Source organism: Eurosta solidaginis, chromosome 3 (assembly GCF_040869045.1).
Source record: "Eurosta solidaginis isolate ZX-2024a chromosome 3, ASM4086904v1, whole genome shotgun sequence".
Lineage (NCBI taxonomy): Eukaryota > Metazoa > Arthropoda > Insecta > Diptera > Tephritidae > Eurosta > Eurosta solidaginis.
In genome coordinates, this window is record NC_090321.1 from 248,578,871 (window position 1) to 248,594,657 (window position 15,787).

At 38.5% G+C, this 15,787-nt stretch overlaps 1 protein-coding gene across 1 annotated transcript in view; it reads right to left on the reverse strand.

The window, feature by feature from the left end:
• Window positions 1–4,022: 4,022 nt before the first annotated feature.
• Window positions 4,023–15,787, reverse strand: part of LOC137245345 (uncharacterized) — a 37,763-nt gene continuing 25,998 nt past the window's right edge. Inside the window, exon 2 of the mRNA XM_067775851.1 lies at window positions 4,023–4,347. Within this exon, the coding sequence (XP_067631952.1) occupies window positions 4,217–4,347 (131 nt within the window). The 3' untranslated portion in view covers window positions 4,023–4,216. The remainder of the gene's footprint in view (window positions 4,348–15,787) is intronic.

The window sequence follows — 15,787 nt, forward strand, 5'->3', positions numbered from 1 at the left end:
CTGGTGTTATCAAACTAAGAGAACGACTTGGCATAAACCAAATAACAATAGTAAAATCAGACAAACGGGGAAAAGAAAATTAAACTAATAAGGAAACGGTTGAAGGTTGCTCAATTGCATTGTACTCATAAAGATTTCAGAAGTTGGCCACCTATTTGAAATAAAGAAGTTAAAATAGTTATGGCAACCAAAATTGTTTTCCATACTATTGTATTCCTTTGTTTATCGTTAAATGCTTTGAGAATGGTTTAAATATTTAAATCTTATCTAAGGTACTGATAATTTCAAGTATTTAGAAAGTTGCCATCGGTTATATAAATCAATTAAGGAGATTTTTAAGCAAAGTTGCTAGCAAATTCTAATTATTTGTTTATTTAAGGGCTGATGATTTTGCCCGCGTAATTCATTAACCGGGTATCCGCGTATTTTACTTACCGATTAGTTGTTGTTTTCTACACTTTATGAGGATTTGTAGGGAGTATTATCGATGGTAATAGTCTTTTGGCAGATATTGATCTCATTAATTGCGAAATTTACGCGCTTAAGTACTTGCCCGACTATCTAGTTATATAACCGCTTAAGCGATTTTGACCGTTCTGTAGCAAGTCACGCCAGCTATCTCTGTTTTGCGATAACTTGTGCCAATTAGAAGCATCAAGGGAGATCAAGTCTACCATATTTCTCCCAACTCACTGGAAGTCTTTGGGCTTTTATTCGTTGCGCTACCTTAACATATGCCTAAAGCTCATATAGCCAGCATCACGGATTGGACCATAAATCTTCCTGAGAACTTTTGTCTCTAACGATCCAACAGCTTAGACACTTCAATCCAATCTTCTCTATATACTGTCTTTGATTCCGAGCCGTGAAAGAGAACAGGTATGATGAGCAATTTGTATATTTTTATACCTTTCATGAACATGAAATGGTATGTTAACTTAGACTCACCATTAAGTATACCGAATTGATCAGGGCGACGAACTGAGTTGATATAGCCATGTCCGTCTGTCTGTTTGAACGCAAAATATCCCCTCAAATTTTGAGATATCTCAATGAAATATGGCACAAGGATGCATTTTTGTATTATATTAGACATTTATCGGAACCGGTAGGATCGGACCACTATAATATATATCTCCCATACAACAGATCGTTCAGAGAAGACGATTTTGGTCATTCCTGCCGCAATTTAGAAAGTATAAACGTGAAACTCGGTGATATATATTCTATAATATCATAGAAGATATCCTGAAAAAATCACTTTGATCGGAGCTATATGTATATAGTATATACCTATTCGATGCAACCGATCGTTCAGATAGAAAGGTTTTTGGCCATTTTTCCCTTAGTTTCCAATATAAAAACGTGAAACTTGGTGATATATATTCTAATATATCATAGAAGATTTCCTGTAAAAATCATTTCGATCGGAGCTATATATAGTATATATCCCATACAACCGATCGTTCAGATAAGGGGGTTTTTTGCCATTTTTTATACTCAGCTGAGCAGAGCTCACAGAGTATATTAATTTTGTTCGCATAACGGTAATCCGTAACGACATAAACTTATCGAGATAGATATAGACTTCTATATATCAAAATTATCTGGGTGAAAAAAGAAATTCATTTAGCCATGTCCGTCCGTCCGTCCACTGTAAACACGATAACTTGAGTAAATTTTGAGGTATCTTGATGAAATTTGGTATGTAGATTTCTGGGCACTCATCTCAGCTATTTAAAATGAAGGAAATCGGACTACAACCACGCCCACTTTTTCGATATCGAAAATTTCGAAAAACCGAAAAAGTGCGATAATTCATTACCAAAGACGTATAAAGCGATGAAACTTGGTAGGTGCGTTGAACTTATGACGCAGAATAGAGAATTAGAAAAATTTTGGACAATGGGTGTGGTACCGCCCACTTTTAAAAGAAGGTAATTTAAAAGTTTTGTAAGCTGTAATTTGGCAGTCGTTGAAGATATCATGACGAACTTTGGTAGGCACGTTACTCCTATTACTATATGTGTGCTAAATAAAAATTAGAGAAATCGGATGAAGAACCCGCCCACTTTTAAAAAAAAGTCAAATTTTAACAAAAAATTTAATATCTTTACAGTATAAAAGTAAATTATGTCAACATTCGACTCTAGTAATGATATGGTGCAACAAAATACAAAGATAAAAAAAAATTTCAAAATGGGCGTAACTCCGCCCTTTTTTCATTTAATTCGTCTAGAATACTTTTAATGCCATAAGTCGAACAAAAATTTACCAATCCTTGTGAAATTCGGTAGGGACATAGATTCTATGACTATAACTGTTTCCTGTCAAAATGGGCGAAATCGGTTGAAGGTACGCCCAGTTTTTATACACAGTCGACCGTCTGTCCTTCGGCTCGGCCGTTAACACGATAACTTGCGCAAAAACGATATATCTTAACTAAAATTAGTTCACGTACTTATCTGAAGTCACTTTATCTTGGTATAAAATATGGCCGAAATCCGACTATGACCACGCCCAATTTTCCGATATCGAAAATTACGAAAAATGAAAAAAATGTCATAATTATATACCAAATACGAAAAAAGGGATGAAACATGGTAATTGTATTGGTCTATTGACGCAAAATATAACTTTAGAAAAAACTTTGTAAAATGGGTGTGACACCTACCATATTAAGTAGAAGAAAATGAAAAAGTTCTACAGGGCGAAGTCAAAAGCCCTTGGAATATTGGCAGGAATACTGTTCGTGGTATGACATATATAAATAAATTAGTGGTACCCGACAGAAGATGTTCTGGGTCACCCTGGTCCACATTTTGGTCGATATCTCGAAAACGCCTTCACATATACAACTAAGGGCTACTCACTTTTAAAACCCTCATTAATACTTTTAATTTGATACACAAATCGTACAAACACATTCTAGAGTCACCCCTGGTCCACCCTTATTGCGATATCTCGAAAAAGCGTCCGCCTATAGAACTAAGGCCCACTACGTTTTAAATAATCATTAACACCTTTCATTTGATACACATGTCATACAAACACATTCCAGGGTTACCTTAGGTTCATTTTGCTAAATCGTGATTTTCCCTTATTTTGTCTCCTAAGCTCTCAGCTGAGTATGTAATGTTCGGTTACACCCGAACTTAGCCTTCCTTACTTGTTTATATTTATCTTAAAATCTGTTCACTATATATTTCTTATCTTATACAGCGTATTATATAGAGGTTACGGATGGGATAAGATTATTGTTAAGCCCCATTCATGAAAGGTATGAAGTCTTCGGCACAGCGGAAGACATCCCCGTCCTTGCTTGTTTTTCGTTGAAAGAGAACTTTATTTTTCAATTGTCTCCTCAGTGCAAAGTAGCACTTTATGGCAAAAGCCATTATCTGATTTCCAGGTTTCTCACACACTCAATTTACGTAGGGAACTTATGGTCTCAAGATAGTCTCCTAGAACGCAGTTAAGTTCAATACAAGGATTGCGTTAACTTGGTATTGCATTTCCCTTGAATCATGTCGGTAGTTTTGGTAGCGCTATTCCACCCCCGATGAAATTTTTAAAGTTATTTAAAAAATTCTTATCAACTTTGCACTTCCTTAAAGACAGATGTCAGCAGTTCTCATTCTTTGGCTAGCTGTATACAATTTAGTCTGTCATAAAATTTTGAAAATCATATAATTGCTCCGAGACCACTTGCCGCCACCACAGCCTCTCAACTAAACAGGTAAGCCTAAGAAAGCAAATCAGGATAATATTTATGCGCGGTGGTAATCTAGCACAAGCTAACATACACACACAATCACACTTACAATGTTGACAAGGTTTATGAGTAAGCATATAAATTATGATGACGTATCCTTGAATGAGTCATAACTACGCTGCCTCTCTTCTGTACTTCTAAAGGCTTTATGGTCGTATAAGTTTCTCAAAACAAATAAAGAAACGGCCACATTTATGAATGGATTTCAAAGTTTTTTTTTTTTATAAAGCACTGGTACAGTAAAAACATAAAATATGCAAAAAGGAAGTGAAATTAGGCGGCAGGAGAGGTAAGTGTTCGCTGAATGTTTAAGAAATCATGACTCATTTACATGTGGACAAACAAATCCATAGATATGAATGCAGCGGCATATGTATGTATGTATGTAGATGCATAATGCCTATTAGCAGTGTTGGTAGCTGCCGCAATCCACCTACCGTTTTATATACGCCCATCGTATAAAACTGTGGACCCATTTTCAACAATTGCTGTGCTACATAGTGCTTTGCCCTTTTTAAGTGACGCCACTCCGTCTGAGTTGGAGCGAGGCAAGAAAAAAGAAATGCAAGTTTCTGAAAAAAAAAAAAAATGAAACATATGTGCCATTACAACCAAATGCTTTTAAAAGGAATTTAAGTTCATATCCATGTAAGAAGGTATGCTATCTTATTTAAATAGAAAGAAACACGAAGGATAAGCACAGTTACATAGGTAAAAAGAATCATATGAATATGATCATATCATAAAATACCTGGAATCCAATCCAATAGTTATAAGCTATCTGACAACTAACAAAGATCCCACGCTCCACTAGTCAGGCAACTATATATTTTTTTCCGTGCAACACATTTGGAAAGGAGAAACCTTTTTAAATATTTAGGCCAGTATTTTAAGAGAACTGTACCTATATATCTACACATCTTAAATATAAATAATTGGAAATTTTCAAAAAGTGGGCTTTGCCTTACACCTTTCTATTGAAAATTCATCATTTGGCATGATAAATCATTAATTGGCGCTTAAAGACAAAACAGGTTTTGTTCGTTGAGTAGCAAGTTACGTCAGCTATCCCTGTTTCGCGGTAGCTGAGGCGAATATGAAGCACCAACGAAGTTCAAGTTTTGCTCCACCTGTTGCTTCGAACTCTGTGGAGTTCTCCTCCCTCTTCTTCCAAATTCCTGTGTCTTTACGAATACTTTCTTGAAGCGTCTTTTTCCAAGCACATAACCTGGCTAGAGAAGCCTTTGGGTGTTTATTCGTTGCACTATGTTTATATTTGCGTAAATCTCATACGGTCGATACTTGCCGTTGCCATCACGTTCATAATTCCGAGCTATGCGTCAGGAAAGGTATGATGAGAAACTTATAGGGCGATTACTTTCGTACGTCGAGAGAAGGCTTTTCTTTTCAATAACCAATATTTTGTATAATACTCCGTTATTAGAGCGATATTAGTAGGACGTAAAGCTGGATGTGGGTAGGCGGTGGGAGAGCAGTGATAGAGAAAGGTGAAAATTAAAAAAAAGAAGAAATTTGAAAAGAAAAAGTAAAAGGGGGATCAAAGAGAAGAAGGGATAGATAGTTGTAAAAAATACTAGTTGGGGGGAGAACCGAGAGCGCAATGAAAAAATTTTCCCAAATTATTAAATAAATCATAAATTAAAAAATTGCTTCAAATAAATGTTCTCATACATTTAAAGCAATAAGCGTAATCCCCGCTTAAATATTCATAGAAAAAGAAGAACGTTAAAAATGGTTTGTTGCTGTTGTTGTAGCCGCAAAAATGGTCCAAAAACGTATGTAGGAGTGTCACAGATGTGTTGATGGGTTTGAATCTGGCACGCTTCGACCAAGCATCTTCTGGCCGTAGGGTCGATTTTTTTCATCACTCGAATATGTAAAATAGGTGTGAGAATATTCCAAGCCCTTTAGCCTGCTGTGGCGGAAAAGAAGAGGAAGGGGAAGAGAATATGAGACGAGTGGTAAGAAAGAGGTAAAAGAGGGGAAAGAGACAAGGAGTGACAAAGTAGTAGAAAAAAAAAGAAATAATTTGCGTCGTGCTCCTCTTGATTTTCCCTACAAATTGGCCGGACGGGACCTACATGTTTATGCCGACTCCGAACGGCATATGCAAGGCAAATGAGTTTTCACTGAGAGCTTTTCATGGTAGAAAAACACCCGGAGCGATTGCCAAACACTGCCGAGGGGCGACCCCGCTTAGAAAATTTTCTTCTAATTGAGAAACCTTATTTCTAAAATTTTGATATTGCTTTGCTCGGGGTGCGAACCCAGGGCATACGGTGTGATAGGCGGAGCACGCTACCATCACACCACGGTGGCCGCCAGTGAGAAAGAGAGGAAGTAGTAAAAACTCCGACTCCTGACTGAAACCCTTCAGACTACTTTTAGTGTTAACCTAACTGATAAAACGAAACTAAGGGGGGGGGGGGGGCAATCATTGTCAAGAAACAGAATAAAGTATATAAGTATGGAGGACACTTATTGAAATTCCTTCCAAAAAGTATAACGTATGATATTACTAACACAGTTCGAGCCGTGGATTTGTAGGATGATCTTCTATGAACTAGTTCGCTTACTATACTATTTAAAAGAAATTCGGATTAGTTTTGTATATTTACTGTCTGTATGAGACAACTTGAAACTCTTTTTATTTCATATGTACTCATATCAGTTAAAAGTTTTTTTCATGTTTCTGAGATTTTTCTGGCGGCAAATAGTCGCAATGTATTCATGATAAAGCTTCATAACTAACTGGGGCACAACAAAAATATAAATGTACTATTCTAACGACAGTGGAGCCGTGATGGCTACAATAACAAATATCCAAATGCCAATACTACAAAAAATACGCGGCCTTTAATTTTTTTGTAAGTCATGAGCTAATCTTTAACGCTTCTACAAAATGAACTTTTGCTCTCCATTTCTCAACAAAATATGTCATTTTTTTGCAAAAATTTACTGTAGATAAAATTATGGTGTCTATTTTATTGCTCATTTTTATTTATTTACTTAGTTAGATTTTCTTTACGCGAACACATACATAAATGAATAGAGGATTTCTTGACTTCACCTCTTCATCCTCCATACAGCTAACATAGCTGGGGCTCTATGTAAAGGCTTACCGCATGGACTTCTATTGGGCAGAGCTCTGTTAACAATCCAATTACCATGGATATATGGGCTTTTGGCAGCCATGATAGCTTCACCGATCGCTTGGAGTCAACAACGGAATAGAACGACCCCGACACATGGCAAGAAATAGTCTCTGCTAATTGGGTCGAGGTTCATCCGTCCATAAACAGATATTTAAGGCCGAGCTTCTCTTTCAATTTGTTGTGCTCCTCTTGTTTTTTCCTACAAATTGTCTCGATGGGACCTACTTGTTTTATGCCGAATCCGAGTGGCATATGCAGGCAGATGCGTTTTCAATGAGAGCTTTTCATGGCAGAAATACACTCGAAGTGCTTGCCAAACACTGCCGAGGGGCGACCCCGCTGCGAAAAATTTTCTTCTAATTGAAAAAACTTGTTTCTGAAATTGTTGATGTAGCTTTGCCCGGGGCGTGAGCCCAGGACCTTCGGTGTAGTAGGTGGAGCACGCTGCTAACACACCACGACGACCGCCATACAAAATAGATATCAGAATCAGAAAATCTATACTGGCAGACACGTCCAATTCGCCCATGCCTGCCCGGGCCTAGAGATCAACCTGGCAGCTGCCAGGAAATCGTTGTGCGTCGGCATTCACATAAATTTTTTCAAAAAGTACTTAAATGCTTGCAATCCCTCAAAGCGCTCGACCTCACGGTGTCAGAGCTTAGCACTTTGGTGACCTCTTGATAATCCGGGTAGATGTAGGATTCTCTAACAATTAATGCCGCGGATAGCATCCCTTAAGGGAATGTAGCAACATGAGCGAAAGACGGCACGCAGTAGTCTGTGCTGGCTGGAAGAAAATCGAGGTTGGCCAGAATGACCGGTTGGAGTGCCCATAGTTCACAAGCCCGAATGACGGAGCCGTACTGCCGCCTGGGATAAGTCTTCTTTTTCAAAAATTTATAAGTGCCTGTGTAGATGCTGTACAATGCTAAATGCTACGCGGCTTCCAATCTTTTGACCATCGAAGGAACATTTAGTTTTCTTCACAATACCACAGTGCCATAGAAGAAAATCAGCTTGAACACTATATCGCGCAGCTAATAGCTTGCTCTCAAGATTACACCAAGGTACTTAACCGTGTCAGACAACACCAGCGGTACTACCCCAATAAAGTGTGGACTCAATTCAGGAATTTTATATATTCGTTTGAACAAAACGAGCTTGGATGAATCGGACCACCTTTCCTCAATGTCTTGAAGCAAGTCGTTTATTACCACTATCCTAAGCATGGGATAAAGAAATCCCCCTTTTGTGTGCCCCTTATCATCTTCATCTAAACCCTTGCTCTCCCACCATCCTTTTATTTGTCTCGAGGGACCCCTCTATCAGTTTGACAGTCGTATAAAGACGTGATTCTATAGATCTACCCTTACAATAGGCGCTTTCAGTTGCCGAGTTTGCATATTATCAGGCGTTCCAGCGCTTTTAAAAGAGACGAAGATAGGCTGATTGGCTTAAGGCCTTTGGGAGATACATGAGAACTTTTCCTCGTAAGAAGTGAAGGTGACTTTGCCTATATTCTAAGACTTGCGAACATAGCCCAACCGCAGAAAATTGGCGTAAATGGCAGCCAGCTAGCTGCAAGAAACCTTCCAAGATCTCTGAAGTTGAGCAGGTATTAATTCATTCGGCAGCGGAGACTTGTGCGGTTTTAAAGAGTTAATGACGCATGTATGTTGGCTTTCCCCAAGGCAGATAGATGGTATTGCTCTTAGGCTGGCAACCGCCGGCAGCGAAGTAGATTCCTGCACAGCTTAAGTGATAAATCGCCGCTTATCGCCCAGTTTTTATTCACATCTCTCATATACACCAATGGGGAAGGATCCCTCGAGATGATCTTACCGAGCCTCGAAGACTTGCCCGAATCTCGTATTTTAAAATACTCCTCATAACCTTGTAAGGCTCCCAGTCCGATGGCAACCGCCGGCGCCGAAGCAGATTCCGGCACAGCCCAAGTGATCCCTCGCCGCTCATCACCCAGCTTTTATTCACATCTTTCATATACCCCAATGGAGAAGGATCCCTCGAGTGGGTCTTACCGAATCTCATATTTAAAAATACTCACCCCCACCTTGTATTGCTCCCAGTCCGAGGGTAGTTTACTCCTCTTGGTATTATTGTCAAGCCGGCTACTGGATGCCTAAGGGTCACAAAGCGACTGGCTTCAGCACGGCGGTTTACGCTTGCCTATATGAGTTTTCAATGAACAGCGTAATAAAAAGCATTTTTATCGGCCAGCCAGAGTGGATTTATCCACCTTGGCATCCAGAGCAGTTTCGTATAACAGCTCTCCCGTTGCAGGTGCTCCAATAGGAATTTTATCATTCTGATTGCATTACATACTTTACTTTCTATTTGAAGTGTTATTTATTTATTTATTTTTTTTTTTTTTAATTATTCTAAAATACTATTTTCCAGCTTTAACTATGGCAAATCCAAGCGGCATAATATGAAAAAAAAACTTATTTGTTTAACATTTTTAGGCCAAAAACATTTACGAAATGAAGTGATCATGTATTTTCCTTTTCCGCTCATTTTTGTTACCAGATAGTTTCCCCGCTCCCTACTTGTTTCACTTTTTATCAAAACGCAGCACCAATTTATCATCACTTTTTTGTTTGTATCTCGTAAAGTTTTATATTTGCTGCCAAAAACTTTCGGCCTGCTGGCACTCCAATTTCAGATTTTTCATTAGCTGCCATTGCCCTGCATTGATTTTGTTTATTCAAAAAAAAAAAAAAACAAAAAAAAAAACAAGTAAGGAAGGTTAAGTTCGGGTGTAACCGAACATTACATACTCAGTTGAGAGCTATGGTGACAACATAAGGGAAAATAACCATGTAGGAAAATGAACCGAGGGAAACCCTGGAATGTGTTTGTATGACATGCGTATCAAATGAAAGGCATTAAAGAGTATTTTAGGAGGGAGTGGGCCATAGTTCTATAGGTGGACGCCATTTAGGGATATCGCCATAAAGGTGGATCAGGGTTGACTCTAGAATTTGTTTGTACGATATGGGTATCAAATGAAAGGTGTTAATGAGTATTTTAAAAGGGAGTGGGCTTAGTTCTATGGGTGGACGCCTTTTCGAGCCATAAAGGTGGACCAGGGATGACCTTAGAATTTGTTTGTACGATATGGGTATCAAATTAAAGGTATTAAGAGGGGTTTTAAAAGGGAGTGGTGGTAGTTGTATAGGTGGTCGCCTTTTCGAGATATCGCCATAAGGGTGGACCAGGAGTGACTCTAGAATGCGTTTGTACAATATGGGTATCAAAAGAAAGGTGTTAATGAGTATTTTAAAAGGGAGTGATCCTTAGGTTCCATAGGTGGACGCCGTTTAGAGATATCGCCATAAAGGTGGACCAGGGATGACCCCAGAATTTGTTTGTACGATATGGGTATCAAATTAAAGGTATTAATGAGGGTTTTAAAAGGGAGTGGTGGTAGTTGTATAGGTGGTCGCCTTTTCGAGATATCGCCATAAAGGTGGACCAGGCGTGACTCTAGAATACGTTTGTACAATATGGGTATCAAACGAAAAGTGTTAATGAGTATTTTAAAAGGGAGTGGGCCTTAGTTCTATAGGTGGACGCCTTTTCGAGGTATCGCAATAAAGGTGGACCAGGGGTGACTCTAGACTTTGTACGATATGGGTATCAAATGAAAGGTGTTAATGAGTATTTTTAAAAGGGAGTGGGACTTCGTTCTATAGGTGGTCGCCTTTTCGAGATATCGCCATAAAGGTGGACCAGGGGTGACTCTAGAATATGCTTGTACGATATGGGTATCAAATGAAAGGTGTTAATGAGTATTTTAAAAGAGCGTGGTGCTTAGTTCTATAGGTGGACGCCTTTTCGATATATCGCCATAAAGGTGGACCAGGGGTGACTCTAGAATAAGTTTGTACGATATGGGTATCAAATTAAAGGTATTAATGAGAGTTTTGAAAGGGAGTGGTGGTAGTTGTATATGTGAAGGCGTTTTTCAGATATCGACCAAAATGTGGACCAGGGTGACCCAGGACATCATCTGTTGGATACCGCTAATTTATTTATGTATGTAATACCTGCCAAGATTTCAAGGGTTTTTTATTTCGCACTGCAGAAATTTTTCATTTTCTTCTACTTAATATGGTAGGTGTCACAACCATTTTACAGAGTTTTTATGAAGTTATATTTCGCGTCAATAAACCAATCCAATTACCATGTTTCATCCCTTTTTTCGTATTTGGTATAGAATTATGGCATTTTTTTCATTTTTCGTAATTTTCGATATCGAAAAAGTGGGCGTGGTCATAGTCGGATTTCGTTCATTTTTTATACCAAGATAAAGTGAGTTCAGATAAGTACGTGAACTAAGTTCAGTAAAGATATGTCGATTTTTGCTCAAGTTATCGTGTTAACCGCCATGCGACAGACGGACGACTGTGTATAAAAACTGGGCGTGGCTTCAACCGATTTTGCCTATTTTCACATAAAACTGTTAGCGTCATAAAATCTATGCCCCTACCAAATTTCAAAAGGATTGGTAGATTTTTGTTCGACTTCTGGCATTAAAAGTATCCTAGACAAATTAAATGAAAAAGGACGGAGCCACGCCCATTTTGAAATTTTCTTTAAATTTTGTATTTTGTTGCACCATATCATTACTGGAGTTGAATTTTGACATAATTTACTTATATACGGTAAAGATAATAAATTTTTTGTTAAAATTTTACTTTAAAAAACAATTTTTTTAAAAGTGGGCGTGGTCCTTCTCCGATTTTGCTAATTTTTATTAAGCGTACATATAGTAATAGGAGTAACGTTCCTGCCAAATTTCATCATAATATCTTCAACGACTGCCAAATTACAGCTTGAAATTTTTAAATTACCTTCTTTTAAAAGTGGGCGGTGCCACGCCCATTGTCCAAAATTTGACTAATTTTCTATTCTGCGTCATAAGCTCAACGCGCCTACCAAGTTACATCGCTTTATCTGTCTTTGGTAATGAATTATTGCACTTTTTCGGTTTTTCGAAATTTTCGATATCGAAAAAGTGGGCGTGGTTATAGTCCGATATCGGTCATTTTAAATAGTGATCTGAGATGAGTGCTCAGGAACCTACCTACCAAATTTCATCAAGATATCTCAAAATTTACTCAAGTTATCGTGTTAACGGACGGACGGACGGACGGACATGGCTCAATCAAATTTTTTTTCGATCCTGATGATTTTGATATATGGAAGTCTATATTCATCTCGATTCCTTTATACCTGTACAACCAACCGTTATCCAATCAAACTTAATATACTCTGTGAGCTCTGCTCAACTGAGTATAAAAAAATATTGCATGTTTAAGCGCATTTCCGCAATGGCAAGTATTAGCTAATTAAAAGGATGAAGATCTTACTATTTGCAGCAGAAGTCATTGCATGTTGGCTACAAGCCCTATCTTCTATCTACCTTAATTTACTTGGCCACATGGCTGACGTTTTGCTTGGGAAGGCGGCCTCTCAGGTGGAAAATCATATTGATGAATATTTTGAATTGAGTTGTTTGTTTTGTATGTATATACACTTGTGTGCACGAAAAAAGCAGCAAAAACATTTAAAAATCTTCGAATAACTTTTTTGGGTAATATCGGAAGGTAGTTTACTGAATTGGGTAACGAAAATTATATTAACCACTTGCAAGCAATTTTTTGGAAAAGTTGCAATATTTAAAATTTTTTTTAGACCCGATCACTTTTAGTAGCGAGGCAGAAGAGTGGGCACGTCATCGTTTCGTATTCATGTCTTTCGTAAAACAATGATGACGATACGCTTGCAAATCCACAAAAAATGCGACAAACGATCGCCAAATTTTCTTGTTGATCGAAGAAAACGTGGAAGGAAAAGAAAGCATTGGGTGGAGTCATGCATTGAAAATACTTGAGAAAAAATAATAACTTATTGCGGCAATGGATTTGGAGGAGGATGGATCAAACCTTAATGAATTTTATATATTGTAAATGCGTTCAAGAAAGTTTCGAATATTTTCAGGTCTGTAGTCCAAAAAAAAAAAAGCACTAACGTGCGTAAATCCATTGGTCGTAGACACGCAGCCTCCAGCTTTTTCGAATAATTGTCCTGAAGGTTAGACAACCTTAACTACTGGTGGCGATTAAAACATAATCGGCTGGAATTTGTCTTGTGTGTTGTCAGAAACATTCTTTATTTTTTCGTAAAGAGTTTTCAGCAAGTGACTTAAGATTTCATTGCGCTCATGTATATTAGATCCAATTGAAGTCACCTCAAGACTTAAATATTTATCAGCAAGTAAAGTAACGTAGTAAATGAAGTACCTGCTGTCATCGAGCAAAGAGTCAGCGCATATGCGCCTTGGCAACCACGCTACTGTTGGTAGCCATAACTACGAAATAGAAAAAGACATCACTCTTGCCAATAAATGCTAATTTGGACTAGGTAGGCAATTGAAAGTAAAGTCCTCTCTCGGCAAACGAAAATCATACTCTACAAGTCACTTATCGTACCCTTTCTGCTATATGGTGCAGAAGCATGGACCATGACAACATCAGATGAAGCGGCTGTGGGAGTGTTCGAGAGAAAAGCTCTTTGAAAGAAGTACCGAATAAGATTTAACGATGAGCTGTACGAGCTCTACGCAGACATCAACATAGTCCAGCGAATTAAAACGCAGCCGTTGCGCTGGTTAGGCCATGTTATGCGAATGAAAGATGACGCTGCGGCTTACAAAGTGTTTCTATCGGAACCCGCCTATGGAAGCAGAGGTAGAGGGCGGCCCCCGCTCCTCTAGAAGAACCAGGTGGAAAACGATTTAAACTCCCTTGGTGTGAGCAATTGGCAGAGAGAAGAAGCGACTGGCGTGCCTTGTTGGACGGCCATAATCGTTTAAACGGTTAAGCGCCAAATTAAGTAAGTAAGTGAAGTAACACATTCAAAGCGGATGTCTAATTGTTGTTAAAGTCGCAACTCTACGTCATGAATAACGTGGTATTGGACTTGGAAGGTGAAAGCTTCAAATAGCGGGAGTATAAAACATTAGAACGACTGGGAAAACATCCTTTTATTTTGGAACTCATATATGGAGGGTACTGTGACTTTCATGATTTTCTAGTCTTCTGCAACGTTCCGATATGGAGGTTTGATATGTAGAAATTTAATAAAAGCTAAAGCGTTTGATAGAATAGTGCAAGTGTAAAAGTTCATTTAAACTAAATGTTTTTATGTTTGCTGTTGATGAGTTGCTTAAAAAATAGTAATAGTCACACTCCCTGGGGAAAACATGAGAGCGTCGTAACACGTAGGAGGGTGAAGGAAAATTTAACTTCGCCTTCTCATTTCTCGGACGTTATGCTCCATCAAAGCAAACAAAAAAGGGATAGCGTTTTCAAATATCTTTCCTATTGGCTAAGGGAGAGCTATCTTTGCAATAGCAAAGTCATAGTCAAGTTGTTGCAAGTTCAGCATGGCCAAATTTTAGGGGCCAAAGCTTTGTCTCTTAGATGGACTCAGCAATCTCTGTAGTTGTCATGAAACGGACTCAACATTTTTTTTCCCTGTACGCGGCCCTGATGACCCGTCATCCGACCTTTTCAAAAAGCACTTCGCACTCTCTCATTTTATTTCTCATTATATTTTGGCCAACTTCACGGATGACCATAGCTTACTCTTTAATAATGATTAACCAGTCGTCTCATTTTCAAGACAAAGTCATTTACTTAGGAATCGTTTAGGCTAATACTTCACTCTAGATCACTTTTAATTGCTTTTTTTGCAGATTCAGCTGGAAAATTTCGGCATATTTTCGGTATTCCCCAGTTGGTACTATGAAGCTGCAGCTGGCTCAATGAGCTTGCGGATAGGTCATCCGTCAAAATAGTTAGGACAAATACGTTATTCTGAAGTTTTGAAGTCGATCAATTCAGAGTATTGTGAGCAAATGTTTAACAGCTGATATTGACATCGGTCGCCAGACAACGCTGTAGCAATTTTCCCTCCCTCGCCTTAATTCGCGATGCTAGATTTTTAAAAGTTTGCTTTTACATTGCCTAGGCATAATAAGTTTTCGCCCCTGACTAACTAACAATAATGTGGGGATGATAAGCACTCTTTTAGCAGGTAACATAAAGTACGGTGGTTCTTAGATATACATATTTAGACGGTTTTTGGGATTAATCTGACGCCAAGAATTCACTATCCCATGCACCAGGCACATCCTATAATGCCACGAGGTACTCTCCTAAAGTTTAAGAATATATTTGTAGTAAAAATAGCATTCTGGGAAAAAATGCAACCTTGAGAAAAACACGACAATGCTGTACGACAGTTGTATCGAAGGAAGCATATTTGTACGATTACGAAAAGCAAAACAAGTGTGCGACATAAACGCTAATGCCATATGACTTTTTTACGAGCACGATACGATGAAGAGACGACTCGACTGTGGAATATCTTTATCTTCTACCAAAAAAGTTTGAAGTCTCCCATAATTCGCTTTCCTTGACAGTATAGTTGATTATCAGACTACAAAACGGTCACTGCGACACAGGTGGCCATTTTCCCTCCCCTGTGTGCTGGTCGTGAACAATCTCAGTCTAAAACTGAATGACAGGCTGACGACATGGCAGTCCCCGAGAGGGAAACGTTTCTGAATACACTGCGAGAAATTTTGCAGAGGTAGTTGGATATGACCTGGTTGTCTGAATAATGCGGACTAGAAATTGAGCTAGACCTGTTCACGAAAATGATAAAGTGTCTCCACGTCATTTGGAGTGCTGCAAATTACAACGCCCTCTCGAACCCTAGCATCGTTAGCTGTATAAAG